This window comes from Grampus griseus, assembly GCF_964374135.1.
Source record: "Grampus griseus genome assembly, chromosome: 9".
Classification (NCBI taxonomy): Eukaryota; Metazoa; Chordata; class Mammalia; order Artiodactyla; family Delphinidae; genus Grampus; species Grampus griseus.
In genome coordinates this window covers 75,953,090-75,968,064 of record NC_139003.1, presented here as the reverse complement: position 1 = coordinate 75,968,064, position 14,975 = coordinate 75,953,090, and the positions used below count along the sequence as shown (strand labels likewise).

Below are 14,975 nucleotides of genomic sequence, written 5' to 3'. Positions count from 1 at the left end.
CAGAGTTATCAAATGTATGTGGTATTTTCTTTCATATTATTTCTCTCCTTCACTTTTTTTCCTTTTGTGAAGAGGATGCTTGTAATAGAAATCACAAGTAGGCTTTGTTTTTGTTTTGATTCCGTAAAGGTAAATGATAAACTTAAATAAAAGAAGAAACCTGTCTATCATGTCTCCTTTTTCACGTTTATAGAAAGATCCCATTCCACCAATGAATACCAGAAAGAAGTTGTCATGAAAAAGCACACTGGAGAGCTCTTTATGAACAATTTAATTGTCTTTTTGTTTGGCGGGGTGTGTGTGTGTGTGTGTGTGTGTTTGTATTAACCTTATGCCATTTTTTTAGCTGTCATTTTAGTTGTGTGCACTGTGTTGTCAAGCCCTTCTTCCAAGTAACCGGTTGTCAAAACTAATCTTTTTGACCATCAGGTGTTAGGCAGCAAAAAAATGCTCTTTAGGTTTATTTACTGTCTATGTGTATTTTAGTATCTGTTGCAGAAGTGTGGTTTAAAAATTGGCTTCAGTGTATATCAGAACTATAGTGATAATGTATTACCTTTAAAGAGCTTCTGATGATGCCTTGCTTAAAGGGCTCAGTTTTCAATGGCTGAAATCTTAAAATGTAGCCAAATACACATTGTATAGCTCTTAAATCATGCACCGGGTAAAAGACAACATTTTTGTTTTTTAATAAGCAATATGGTTGTATTGCCAAACCAGGTATGAAATGCTGTACCTTGAAATGAATCATACTACCAAGTAATTTTTTTTACTCTAATAGTGTCATTGTTTTCAGTAGTTGGTAATTGAAATCAACATCTTAAAACAATTAAAGCCTATTATAATAAACCCTGTTAATATCTTTATTGACGTTTTATGGTATATAGTCATATTATCTTAAAACCAAGCCATAATGAATGTTAAGTACCTTAATTCAGTATGCTTGTATGTTCATTTATAGTTCTCTTTCTCAAACTTTTCCACAAAGTATACAGAAGAACAAATCCCCTGGGACCATAATCTAAAGCATTCAACCTCAACTGTGAAGTGACCTCATTCCTATATTTAATAAAATCAATATTTAAGATGTCTGTGGCTTTGTCTGTTTCCTGATATCCCTCTATGTCCCCATGTTCAGGATATAGGAATTTTTTTTTCTTTTTATTAAGTTATTTTTACTTAAAAAAATATACTTATTTATTTTTGGCTGTGTTGGGTCTTCGTTGCTGCACACGGGCTTTCTCTAGTTGTGGCAAGCGCGGGCTTCTCACTGCGGTAGCTTCTGTTGTTGCAGAGCACGGGCTCTAGGCACGTGGGCTTAGTTGCTCCATGGCATGTGGGATCTTCCCAGACCAGGAATTGAACCCGTGTCCCCTACATTGGCAGGCGATTCTCAACCACTGCACCACCAGGGAAGTCCAGGAATTTGTTACCTATTCTCTTCTTAGTGAAAGTCTTCACTAAGACTTTCAATTTAGCAGAGTTTTCATTCTTTCAAAAAAAAAATTTCAAAACATATCTTTCAGATTTTTTATTGTATGTTACTAAGCAAATCCCCTTACAAGCATTTCCTAAGGCGTTAGTTATGTACCACCTAAGGTATGGTCGTGGCCAATATGGAGTCTATAATAGCAAGACCTTGAAAACAAAAATGTTCAGTAATAGGTTAATGGTTAGATAAGTTTAGGTACCATGTACCCATTTAAAGTGCTATGGAAGAATAACTACTAATATTGGAAAATGCTCCCCATAAAGTTAAGTGCAAAAAAAAAAGTTATAAAAGATGTGACAGTATGATCACAGTATCGTAAAAACAATTAAAAATAGGTATGTTAATATATGGCTGAAAGATTTGGAAGATTATCACCAAAAAAAAAAGGAAAATGAGTAATTTTCTTATTATATTGGGGCAGGAAAAAAGACATCTGAAAACTAAATGTGTCCTTACTGCCTTATTAGTTGAATTATGCCAAAAACTTTGCGTCAGCTAGTGTTTCTCAGTCTTTGCCTCATCCAATAAAATTCTGGTACTTTACGTTCTGTAGCTTGCTTGATTTCCCCTTATAAAACTATTTTATAGTACTGAATGTTTTTCACACCATGTAGTCTCATCCCATCTTGCAATGAAGAATCGCATCTTCAAGCATCAAGGGTCAGCAAGTGTTAGCTCTGTGCTTCTCATGATCTCTAATAATAGAATCTACCCTTCCCCATTTGTACTAGTCCTGTGCTTGGGAACCAGTAAACATTTATCTACAGAAACTAGTCCCAAAACCAGGAAGAAATGCCACTTTTCTTGGTTTGATCTAGTTTTTAGAAGATTATGACACTTAGTTGCCTGATAAACCAGGACAATTATGTAGACTCAATTGATGGAAATACCAGTTTAAGATAATCTAATGAATAAAAACTTTACATCAATACTGGAATGGAGTAGATCATGTCTTTAAAGTCTATGTTAACTAACAGATCCAAGAGTAGTAGGTTTTTTGGTTCTACATTGAGTAGGGTCATCTTGTTCATTGAGAGCTATAAATGTAAACAAATACATTTCTCATTTAAATGTGAGTATAATACCTGTTCTGTACCACATTTCAGGTATTCTTTTCTTGATTTTACTAAGGCATTAATATATCCACCAAATGATGGAAACGTGCCAGAATGCCATTTCACCAATTAAAATGGCTGTTAAAATTTTTTCCTTTCATGTTCTCACTTCTGGTTGGTTAAAAAAAAGTAGTGCGTATGGTATAACCCATTTGAGAGAAAGAAAGGAAGATCTAAATAGGCTGATGGTGGACTTGGCTGATGGACTTCGTCGTGGTCCACCAGGGAAGTCGTTAGATTCTGCGCTTGCAGTGCAGGAGCCGCAGGTTGATCCCTGGTAGGGATCATGCCTCGAGGTGTGGCCTAAATAAATAAATATGTAGATTGTCTTGTAAAGAAAAGTTTATAAAAAAAATAGGCTGATGATGTGTATTTACTTGCCCCAAAGGGAACCAAAATTTTGATGTTAGAATTGGAGATCTTCCTGATATATTTCCCTATTAAACCAAATGGGGAACGGGTTTTGAAGTTAAGCATAGTTTCACGTATAATGAATTACAGTTCAAGGCCCTAAATTACTCAACTTTGTACCTTACTATCGTAAGTTGATTTATTTACCAACATTTTTCAGTTACTCTAATAGTCATATTAAAATACAGATGTACTCTTCCTATAAATAACAGCTGTCTTGACTCTACCGTAGATCTTCTCACTCTGCTTTCTTTGAGAGCTAAACCTTGTACAAGACCTGTTTTGTATTACCTTCCGTACTTCCAATTCTCTGTATTCCAGTAGGTCAGCAGTGTTCTACTTATTGCCAAATCAAGTAGTCACTTCTCCATCTTATCCTCTCGGCAGTATTTAACAGTCAACTACTTAATGCTCCTTGAAAAACACTCTCAAGCCTTTTAAGTAACATCTCTTAGTTTTCCTCCTGTATCCCTGGCTGGTCCTTCTCAGTCTCCTTTCCTTGTTTGTGCATTGCTTGACTTCTGCTTCAGAACTCTAGGCTGTCTTCTCTAACTTCTCTAGGTGATCTTATCTTTAAAAACAATTTGCATGCCACTAACTCAAATTTACAGGTCTAATCCCTGCCTGTTGAATTCCAGCTTCCAACTGGCAACTTGACATCTTCATTTGGGTGCCGTATATCTTAACTTGTTAATATTAACAGTAATAAAAATATTTAATAAATATCTTCTAGTGCCCCCAAACTCAATTATTCAAGCCAAAAGTGTAGGGAATCATCTTGAAATAGCTCCTCATCTCTTAATCTACTTTCAGCAAATCCTGTCAACACTACCTCCAAAATAAATCCTCTGTCCAGGCTCCTTTCTTTGATTTCCGCCACCTATTCCAAATGACTATCATCTCTTGGACAGCTGCTTGTTTCGTGACTTACTCCCTTATCCATTCTCCATATTGCAGTCTGAATGATCTTTTCAAAATGTAAATTATATTTCCCAATTTAAAACAGTCCAAGGATTTATAAGCCCTTGTGAGATGTGCCCCTGTCTTTTTCTCCAGCCTTAAATTCAGCTACTCTCCTTGCTCGGAAGCCTCTGCCATAGTGGCTTTCTTTTTTAATCCCCTCCTGCCAGGCCAAATCAGGTCCCACCTTGGGGACTTTGCTGTTAATCTGTTGGCTGGCTTACAGTACTTGCTGATGAAGAAATATAAAGTAGCCATTAGGGTAAGCTTCCCTATTTGTAGTATGATGCTATTTCTATAAAAAGTGTATGTAGCAGGGAGGAATATATTGACATATATGAGTAAAATAACTGGAAGGAGGCATGAGAAGCTGACAGCATTGTTTACCTCCAGGCAGGGGGTCTGGGGAACTAGAGTGGAAAGTAGACTTCACCTTTACCTTTTGAATTTTGAACCATGTAAATGTGTTACCTTAAAAAGTAAATTAAAAATAAAATTAGGTGAGTTTCTTAAATATTACTAAATCCAGACTGTGTAGCTGTAAGTACAAGAGGGGAAAACCCTAGGAAGGTAAGTCAAGAGCTTATCTTTGGGGGTTAAAAAAAAGTAGCCACTATATCCCAGTGCCTAGAGAGTCCCTGGCACATTGCACATGTGATATATATTTGTTGATTGAACAGATATGCTAGTTAATTTGCAAAGCAGTGTAGAAGCATTTACTCATCTCTAACATGAATTATCAGACTTTTTAAAATGAACCTAGATTCCTGATTTAAAGCTAGTACACTGCATGGGATCGACCTCTAACCCCAGTACAGGTTATCAAGAATGAAATACTCTCATCTAGCTATTTCAGACTCCTTTTTCCTTGTACTTACCTTGTATCTTACCTTAAGATACCTTTCCTTGTATCTTACCATATCTTCTCAAATCCACCTTTATTTTCTCTTTTTCCCGAAGTTTTAGATTAATTTGGGTCCTAAGATGACAGTCATTAAATTGCTAAACCAGTAACCATTTTGTACCTATCACATGAGGAGTTGTGCTGGGTTTGTTATTTTTTTGCTTTGTTGTTTCTTTTTAAATAAAAATACTAGTGGCAAGGTATTTTTATTTACTACTAGGAGTAGAGTTTACACCTCAGTGGTTGGAATATAAATTTGTACATCCTTTCTGGAAAATAGACTGCAGCATGATTTAAAAGTTTATTTTGTTGTATTCTTTGATCTAATAATTTTCAGTAATTAATATTGTTTAAAGAAATAGTGTATGAATGTTTCAGTGTTTTACGGAAATGAAAAATTGGGAAGAATGTAAATGTCCAGTTATAGGCTATTTGTTGGATAACGTCATGTTTTTTATGCAGTGGAAGTTTTAAACGATACAGAAAACTTCAGTTAAATACCTAGCTTGGTTTCCTTCACATTTTTCAATGTGAATGAACTCTAAAATGCAGTATATAAAATTGCTTCTACAGTATAGCCTCATACACAAACACACACACATCAACAAGAGTGAAGTATGATTTTGGCAAGTTTATGGGTGGTTTTAACTTCTTTTTTCTTTTTTTACCATTTAATTTCTCCATCTTCTACAGTAGGTATTACTTTACAAACCAGCTTTTAAACATTTTAATGGATTCTGAAGTGAGAACAACATGAAATCTGTTAACTGACTGGATGTTTCTCTAGCAGGATCTGTACCTTTTGCACTACAGACTTATTTATATATAGCAGTTCTCAAAGATACCCATCCTAGAGAGGAGTTCTAATTAGAATACTGCAAAAATGAGAATTTTAATCATTGGTTTTTGCTGAAACATCCCCTTGAACCTTAAATCTTGCTGTGCTTTTTAATTTTCGGTTGATCCTTTGGGATGAAGATGAGAAGTTTATTGAAAGAAACCTTTAAAAATCAAATCATGGGGACTTCCCTGGTGGCACAGTGGTTAAGAATCCACTTGCCAATGCAGGAGACACGGGTTCGAGCCCTGGTCCGGGAAGATCCCACATGCCGCGGAGCAACTAAGCCCGTGTGCCACAACTGCTGAGCCTGTGCTCTAGAGCCCGTGAGCCACAACTACTGAATCTGAGTGCCACAACTACTGAAGCCCATGTGCCTAGAGCCTGTGCTCTGCAACAAGAGAAGCCACCACGATAAGAAGCCTGTGCACCGCAACCAAGAGTAGCCCCCGCTTGCCACAACTAGAGAAAGCCCAAGCACAGCAAAGAAGACCCAATGCAGCCAAAAATAAATAAATAAAATAAATAAATTTTAAAAAAAATCAAATCATTTCAGATTTTGTAAGTTTCACAATACATTCAAAAGCTTTCTTGTAATTTATGTTTTCTGGCCTGATTGTTTAGGATTCCTTTTTTCCCACAGATCCCTGGGCAGAGCTGTTAACAGATATTATGTAGTTTCTAATGCTTTAAGATGAAATATGGTACTACATTTAAAGAGAGATGTTAATTATTATAAAGAAAAATATAGTTACTGGTAATATTTGTGGTATTGTTGGTTGGTATACACCCTAGGTCATGTTACATGTACCCAGATCTACAGTTCATAGAACCACTGGTGTAATTCAACCTATTTTTTCCGAGAAAGTTTGACTGCTTGATGAGGGGCAACTTGGGCTAAGAAACTGCCTATAAACTGACTTAGTAGGCATAGGATCCCGTCATTTCTGCCCTTCATTGGAGAATTCTTTCAGAGGCTGATTTCCAAAAGGTCTACTTACGGAAGAATTCTGGTTTTGTCCTTCTTCTTCTAGTTGAGACATCACAGAGGCTTGAGGCTAGATTGTCATCAGCATACTGCTAGCACACAGTTGTTTGTTCTCAGTAAGCCTGATTGTATAATGCTGTTACTTTTTCAGAGTGTTGCAGAGGTAGGAACATGGAGGAGAAACAATCTGGATAACATGAAAGTGATGCTGGTGGCAAAGGGAAGGCAACTCGATTCTGTGGGAAGGGCTATAGCTGATCCATCTGTTTGCTAGGTAAGCATTCCTTTGTTCCAGGGACCTTACCTCATGATTTGCAAATTTTAGTCATAACTAAATCATGACCTCTACTTATCTTTAATTGGGGAATGGCATCTTTACCATTGTAAAATGAATGATGTCCTTTTAAAACAGTAATTTGTACAGTAGAACTTGAGTGAATCAGTAGATCTTCACCATGTAAATGTTAATAGTTCTTAAGTTTTTCTGCTAAGGGAAAATGCATTTGTGTAAATGGCAAATATATGTACAGACTAATATCTTGTATATAGCAACCAAATAAATATTGAATGATTAATACACATCAAGGCTTATGTCCTCTGTATTATTTAGTTGGTAAAAAAGTATGTGGACAAGACCAAAATTGAGTATTGAGGCAAGAACTTCATTGAACATTACAAGGTAAGCCCAAAGACTTCAATCAGGCCATTGATTACAATTCAGGGCATTTCCCCCTGTCAGCCATGAGATACTGTATTCAAAGTGCTACTTATTCAGTCTGTCTGAACAAAAGAGAAATAATATATGTGTAAAATAACAGGTAAAGGCACTTTAAGCAAAATCCAGTTCTCTATTTCAAAATAAGACCTAGATCCATATCTGTTAGGAAAACAGTTTGGTCAGTGACAGATATATGTACTTGTTCAATATGAAAAAAACAGCAGGAAGAATTATTTAGTGTTCCTGTTTTTCAGATAATAATAGAGCTTAAATACTTGCAAATAGTGTTTTAGAGAAGTAATTCTTAGATTAAGAGAAAAGTTGTGATGGGTCTTCTGGTAAAGAATCAGAAGTTAAACACCTATTTGAATATATCACAAAGCTGCCAATAAAAAATAACTAAAAAGTGGTGTGAGTTTTTGCTGATATGACAGACAACTTGGAACAGGTTGTCTTTCATTGGATGTGATAAAAACAACTCTTAAAAAAGTAAATGCTGTAGGTTTTTAATTAATCATCGCATTTAGATTCTTGCAGATTATTACAGCTAATTCTAAATAATTGGTATAAACTTTTTTTTTTTTTTTGCGGTACGTGGGCCTCTCACTGTTGTGGCCTCTCCTGTTGCGGAGCACAGGCTCCGGATGCGCAGGCTCAGCGGCCGTGGCTCATGGGCCCAGCTGCTCCGTGGCATGCGGGATCTTCCCGGACCGGGGCACGAACCCGTGTCCCCTGCATAGGCAGGTGGACTCTCAACCACTGCGCCACCAGGGAAGCCCCTATACTTTTGAAAAAACATTTTGAAACCTGAAGCATCATTGCAATTTCACATAAAGAATACTACAGGCAGATACAAATTGGGGGGGGCAGGGTTCTTTGGGCTACTTCATGTTCATACTTGGAAATAATTTTTTAAACCCTAATCTGAAACCTGTTCTTATACAGATTTGAGTATGAGCACAGTTGAAGAGGATTCTGACACAGTAACAGTAGAAACTGTGAACTCTGTGACTTTGACTCGGGACGCAGACGGGAACCTCATTCTTCACTGTCCTCAGAATGGTAGGAGAACCTGCTGACATAATTGTATTGGGTTGGCCAAAAAGTTCAAGTTTTTCTGTAAGATGTTATGGAAAAACCCAAATGAACAAACTTTTTGGAAGTTTTTTTTAATTCACTCACAGTATAGGAAGTTTTTTGGTTTTTTTTTTTAATAAGCTTCCCATGGTTTTTAAGAATATAGTTCAGGTTCTTTAACTTGGCACATAGGCCTTCCATCATCTCAGCTTTCCTTGCAGCCACATTTCCTGCCACATTTCATGTAGCGGTATTCCAGCAGTTCACAGCTATTTTTATATTCCTAACATACTTTAAGCTTCTCGGACCTCGGTATGACTGCATGTATTACTCCTACTGCCAGTTAATAATCATTTCCCCCGGCTTCTGTTTCTTTTTGAAGTTTAAGACACCTTTTCTAGAAACCTCCCTTCACCTCCAGTCTAAATTAAATGCCTGTGTGCTCATATAACAGCCTCTTCATTCCACCTTCATAGTTCTTATTACACCATTTTGAAATTGTTAGTTTAGTCATCTCCTACACTGTACTATGAGCTCCTTGACAGTCAGGGTATCTCTTATTGTTCTGTATCTCAAACTTAAGTAATGGTAGGCATTCAGTGAATGTTGTGAGTGAATTAAATAACCAACCCTTGTCTTTACATGTGAAATATTTGGAAAGCTAGGTAGTCAACAGCACAAAAGTGTGATGTTTTAAAAAGTGACCCCTTTGTTCATAGTTCCTTGTCATAAGAATAAGAGCTGAGGTGCTGCAGTAGGCGTAGAGAGGACAGTGAGTCTCACTTGCACGACTGGCTTTAGTTGACATAGCAAATCAGTAAGAAGATTATTTTACAGTCATTGTTTGTTGAAGATTTTGTTTTCTCCTGTTGGTTTGAAGATTTTGAGATTTTTGGTTTTGTTTTGTTTCATTAGAAGCTGATGAAATAGACTCAGAAGATAGTATTGAACCTCCACATAAAAGGCTTTGTCTGTCTTCTGAGGATGATCAAAGTATTGATGATTCCACTCCTTGCATATCAGTTGTTGCACTTCCACGTAAGTCACTGAGTATTAACATAGTTTCCTTCTGAATCAAAATTTACATTCCAAGAGGTTAAATTGGCATTTCAAGGTAGACTTGGACCCATTATTTTTCTCCTCTTAGTGCAAAAAACCTCCTTTTAACCAGCAGTTAATGAGTGCTTATTTATGTGCCAGGCATGGCTCTGAATACTTTTACATATATTGCCTAGTTTAATCTCTCAGCCTTTTTTTTAATTGCCCCCCACTCCTGAGAGCATTTTTAGACATTTTTTTCATCATCATACTCTCCCCCATGAAATTGTAATACCACAAATATACTGTTGTTGTTTTTAATGTACTATATATATATATATATATGTCCTTGCTTTCTTAATAAAGAGAATAAGATCTTTTCACCTTCTCCCAAGAAGCATATTCACCCTCATTGAGAAAGCACACTCTAGAGAGTGTTCCCTATGTTATAAATGACAAAACTAAGGTATAGAGAGGTGTAATAACTTGTCTAAGGTCATACCCAGGCATTCCGGTTCTTGTAGTTTATGTTCTTTTCATGTGGTATATGGCTAAATGGAAGTTAGACCGAAGCCTAATAAGTTTATTCTCATTAAGAAAGTTCTTAAGGGACTTCCCTGGCGACCCCGCTGTTAAGACTGTGTTTCCACTGCAGGGGGCACGGGTTCGATCCCTGGTCGGGGAAACTAAGATACCGCATGCCGCACAGTGCGGCCAGGAAAAAAAATGCAAAACAAAGAAAGTTCTTAAAATGTTTATTTATATTCCAAGATCATTTAGAGTAGACTGGATTTTAAGAAGATGTAGTATTTTGGGTGGGATACTGTTGGTGAAATACTACAACCCACCAACTGTAATGTTAAATTATATTTCTGGTTTGTTTAGCAAAGAATATGGAATCTTGTTGAACTGTGGTGGCCCTCCAAAGCTGGAGTAGATATCTTAGTCCTTGGCGATGGGGTTGGGGCACAGGGCTGTTGGGGGCACTCTCTGCACAAAGGAGGGTCTTGGTATATCCACGAACTTTTATTTTGCAGTCAGCATCAAGCAAGATCACATCGTCATCTAGTGAAAGAAAACTAAGACTAGGTTTTCATTGTGGAAAATCATGTCTTCATAAGCAAATATGTACTCTGTATTTGGAGTTAATTGCTTATTGAATTGAGCAGAAAATAAACCATATTATATAAGTTTACTATGAGACTTTGTTGAGAAATGGTGTTAATGTTAATATTGCTAATATTGCTTCCACTTGTGCAATATACAAGCATAATGTATTTCTAATTAAATGATCTCTCCTAATGATAATTCATATGATTTTTAAAACTCTCTCCTAATTTGACTATTATTATGTTATGACTCAATTTTAGAACATGATTAGCCTATCTGTACAAATACAATCCTATATAGACATTTTCTAAGCTAGAATTTTTTTTAATTCAGATATAACTGACATTATATTAGTTTCAAGTGTACATAATGATTGGTATATGTATACCAAATATTATGTATATGTATATATTGCAAAATGTTCAGCACAATAAGTCTAGTAACATCCTTCACCACACAGTTGTCAATACAGTTTTTTTTCCTGTGATAAGAACTTTTAAGATCTACTGTTGTAACAACTTTCAAATATACAGTACAGTATTATTAACTGTAGTCACCATGCTGAACAGTACATCCACAGGTTATAAAATAAAATAAAAATATTTAATTAAGCCAGAATTTTTGAGTGATTATTTTGATGTAAATTTTGACTGGTTAATTGATTTGGTTAGAGTGCCTTGAACATTATTGTAGGTTTGAACTACACGATATTTTGTTCTATTTTATGGTGTGTTGACATTAAAGCCCATGAGCTATTTGATGTTGGGTCATAGCATCACCAAAGAGGACATTCTGGAGCCTAATTTACAATAAGACTGAATTTATGAAGAGTGGCTTGAAGTTCCCTGGATTTGTAAAAAGTATGTTGATAAAATCAACTTAGGAAAGTTTCTACATTTTAAAAAAGTCACACAGGGCTTTCCTGATGGCGCAGTGGTTGAGAGTCCGCCTGCCGATGCAGGGGACACGGGTTCGTGCTCCAGTGTGGGAAGATCCCAAATGCCGCAGAGCGGCTGGGCCCGTGAGCCATGGCCGCTGAGCCTGCGTGTCCAGAGCCTGTGCTCTGTAACGGGAGAGGCCACAGCAGTGAGAGGCCCGCGTACCGCCAAAAAAAAAAAAAAGTCACACTAAAGCATGAAGTCCTATATCTATCACCATCATCTGGGACTGATTAAATGCACGAGTAATTTATGCTGGACTTCATGGAGATGAATATTAGTTTTAATGATTTAACTTTAATATTCAGATTTTCTTTACATGCTTTATAAAACTGATAAAAAGTTATCTGAGCCTTAAAAGTTCTCTTAACCCTCATGTTAATCAGTGTAGATAACTTACCACTTCTTTTTGCAATCATCTACACACATTTATTCCATTACCTATTCATTGTTAAAACTCTTAGTGATTATTCGTAGAGGATTGTTGGAGTTACTAAGCCTCTGATTCCTTTTGTTCTTCACAAGGCCTCATTTGTCATTCCCATACCACTTTTGCTATTGCATATTAACTGGAGTCTATTTGTAATTACTTCAGATTTTGTTTTCCTACCACTAATTCCTATCTTCCAGATTACTTCCTCTCATACTTTTGCGATCCTTTGCCCCACTGGGACCCATTGACCTTACCACTTTTAAATTATTCCTTCACTTGTATCCTTGTTTCCTCCTTACCTAGTTTCCTCCTTACCTAGTTTTTCATGGTTAATCATTATAATCATTGTCTTGCATTTACCCTCAGATCCTTTTTTCCTCCCCTCACTTCATCATTCTTTGATGAAACCACAACCCTGGTTCAATTTGTCTGCCTATTTATGTCTATACTGGTACAGCTAACTGAAAGAGATTGGAGAAAAACAGCACAAGTAAGCTGACCAGTCTCACTTTAAGTTTATGATCATTAATTTGAAATGGGCTCTTAATGTTGCCTGCTAGTCATACCATACTTATCTAGTGTTCTTTCTCCCACTGTAAGATGACTGTTTAATACATTCTGAAATCTCCAGTACTACTTCTACCTTTTTCACTCTCAACTGATAGCCTTGCTTCCTACCTAGAAAATTTAAGTGGCCAGAAAATAATTTCTGTAAGTTTCCACTACCATAGATACACACTGACTTGTATCTATGTCCATATATTCTGTCTTTTCACCCAGCTAAGGCCAACCCTTCAGTGTACTAGATCCCACCCCTTTTGTCTACTCAAGGACATAGTTGTAGCAATTCTTTCCTTTCTCCTCTGAATCATCAATTTTTCATTCTCTATTGGATTATTCCCATCAACATTTACAAACATACTATAATTTCTTCTTCAAAACGTCCTTTTAGCCCACTTTGGGCTCCCATCCAATTTCTCTGCTTCCCTTTAGATCAGAGTTCCTTGGAAGAATTGCCTCCGTTTCTTCTTCCCTTGTTCCGTAAGCCCACTCCAGTCAGTCTTTCACCTCTATCACTACACCAGAACTGTTCTCCCCATGTCTCCAGACACTTTCTTTTTCTTCTTTTCTTTTTAGTTTTTTCCAGAGACTTTCTTGTTGCTAAATCCAATGGTGATTTTTTTAGTCTTTGTCTTACTTGATCTGCCGACAGTTTTCAACAATTTTATCACTCCCTTCTCCCTGAAACATTTTATCACTTGGCTTCCAGGGAAGACATTTCTCTCTGTCCATTCCTTCTTAATCTCTTACGCTGACTTGTCCACGTCTCCGCAACCTCTAAATGTGGAGTGCCCCAGGACTCAGTTCTTAGATTGCTTCTGTTTTCCATTTTTACTCACTCCCTAGAATTCATGGTTTTAAGTCCTGTCTCTGGTAATGACTACCAGATTTATTCCAGTCCAGACTTCTCTTGACTCTAGAGGTTTAGTGGCTATCTCAAACGAATATGTTTAAATCTGAGCTCCTGAAACGTCCTACATTTTTAAACTTGCTTCTTCTGCAGTCTTCCCCATCTCATTAATGGCAGGTACATTCTTCCAGTAGCTCAGATAAAAAACTTTAGTTCCATCGTTGACTTTTCACTTTCATATTTGGTTTATCCGCACATCCTATTGGCTCTACCATCAACATGTATGCACAATTTGAACTACTTCTTATCACCCTCACTTGCCTTCACTCTAGTCCAAGCCACTGACCTCTCTTACCTAGATTATTGAATTAGCTTCTTCACTGATTTCCCTCCAGCCTGTGCTGCCCTTCAGGCTATTTTCCCCTTAGCAGCCAGAGTGATCCTATTAAAATAAAACTCAGTTTATACCACTCCTCTACTCTAAATCTTCCAATGGTCAACCCATTGGAAAAGAGTTAAAGCCAAAGTCTTTACAGTGGTCTGTGAGTCCCCACACAGTATCTTGATTGGTCTGCTCTGGCCAGCTACACTGTCCTCCTTGCTGTTCCTGTGAACCATCTAGGCAGGCCCTCACCTCAGAGCCTTTTTGCACTTGGCTTTCCATCTGCCTGAAGTGTTTTTCCTCAATATACCTGCATGATATATAATATATGGACTTTATGGATAAAGTCCAAGTGTTGGTGACTTTTCCTGGCCTCCTATCTAAAATTCAAACACTCTCCCCCACTCCCAACACATTTCCTTTCATGCTTTATTTTTTCTCCTTAATACTTCTCCAGCATAATATCGTGTTCATTTTGTATCTTTCCCCCTAGGCTATAAGTGCCGTGAAGGCAGAATTTTTGGTTTTTTGTTTGTTGTTGCCGAGAACAATGCCTAGCATGTATTAGGTGCACATTAGATATTTGTTAAGCAAATATGTGTATATGAATGTATACATACACACATATATATGTGTAGATATATTGGCAAGGAATATGTTAAGAAATTAGATGATCACATACTTGTTCCTTGGGTATATTTTTTAATAATTAGAAGCTGCCATTATTATTCTGGAGTTGAACTGTTCTTTTTCTTGAAGTTTCAGAAAATGATCAGAGCTTTGAGGTGACCATGACTGCAACCACAGAGGTGGCAGATGATGAGATTACTGAGGGAACTGTGACACAGATCCAGGTATAGTAAGTCTTTTTACTGGATACAAGAAGATTATCCTTTACACATACCTTAGGTGATAAAATGATGAGAATATATTCTTTCTGACAAAGGAGCAACCACAGAACAGAGGTTGAACTTATTTATTCAGATTTCCAGTCCCCACATATGTGAGTCTCAGAATTGTAAGCAACGATACAATTTATAACATTTGTAGTTAAGGTAGTTTCTTTTGGTGCCTGTAGGACTAGATACATTTTACCGCATGTTAAGAGGTTAAATAATAATTAGCCCTTTTTCCTACATGAACTTCTGTATTTGTCTCAT

General features: G+C 36.8%; 1 protein-coding gene across 1 annotated transcript in view; it reads left to right on the top strand.

Moving 5' to 3' along the window:
- Window positions 1–14,975, top strand: part of DMTF1 (cyclin D binding myb like transcription factor 1) — a 42,868-nt gene that overhangs the window by 3,033 nt on the left and 24,860 nt on the right. The window contains exons 3-7 of the mRNA XM_082661550.1: window positions 6,860–6,982; window positions 7,319–7,387; window positions 8,372–8,488; window positions 9,419–9,541; window positions 14,575–14,669. Of these exons, the coding sequence (XP_082517676.1) occupies window positions 8,380–8,488; window positions 9,419–9,541; window positions 14,575–14,669 (327 nt within the window). The 5' untranslated portion in view covers window positions 6,860–6,982; window positions 7,319–7,387; window positions 8,372–8,379. The remainder of the gene's footprint in view (window positions 1–6,859; window positions 6,983–7,318; window positions 7,388–8,371; window positions 8,489–9,418; window positions 9,542–14,574; window positions 14,670–14,975) is intronic.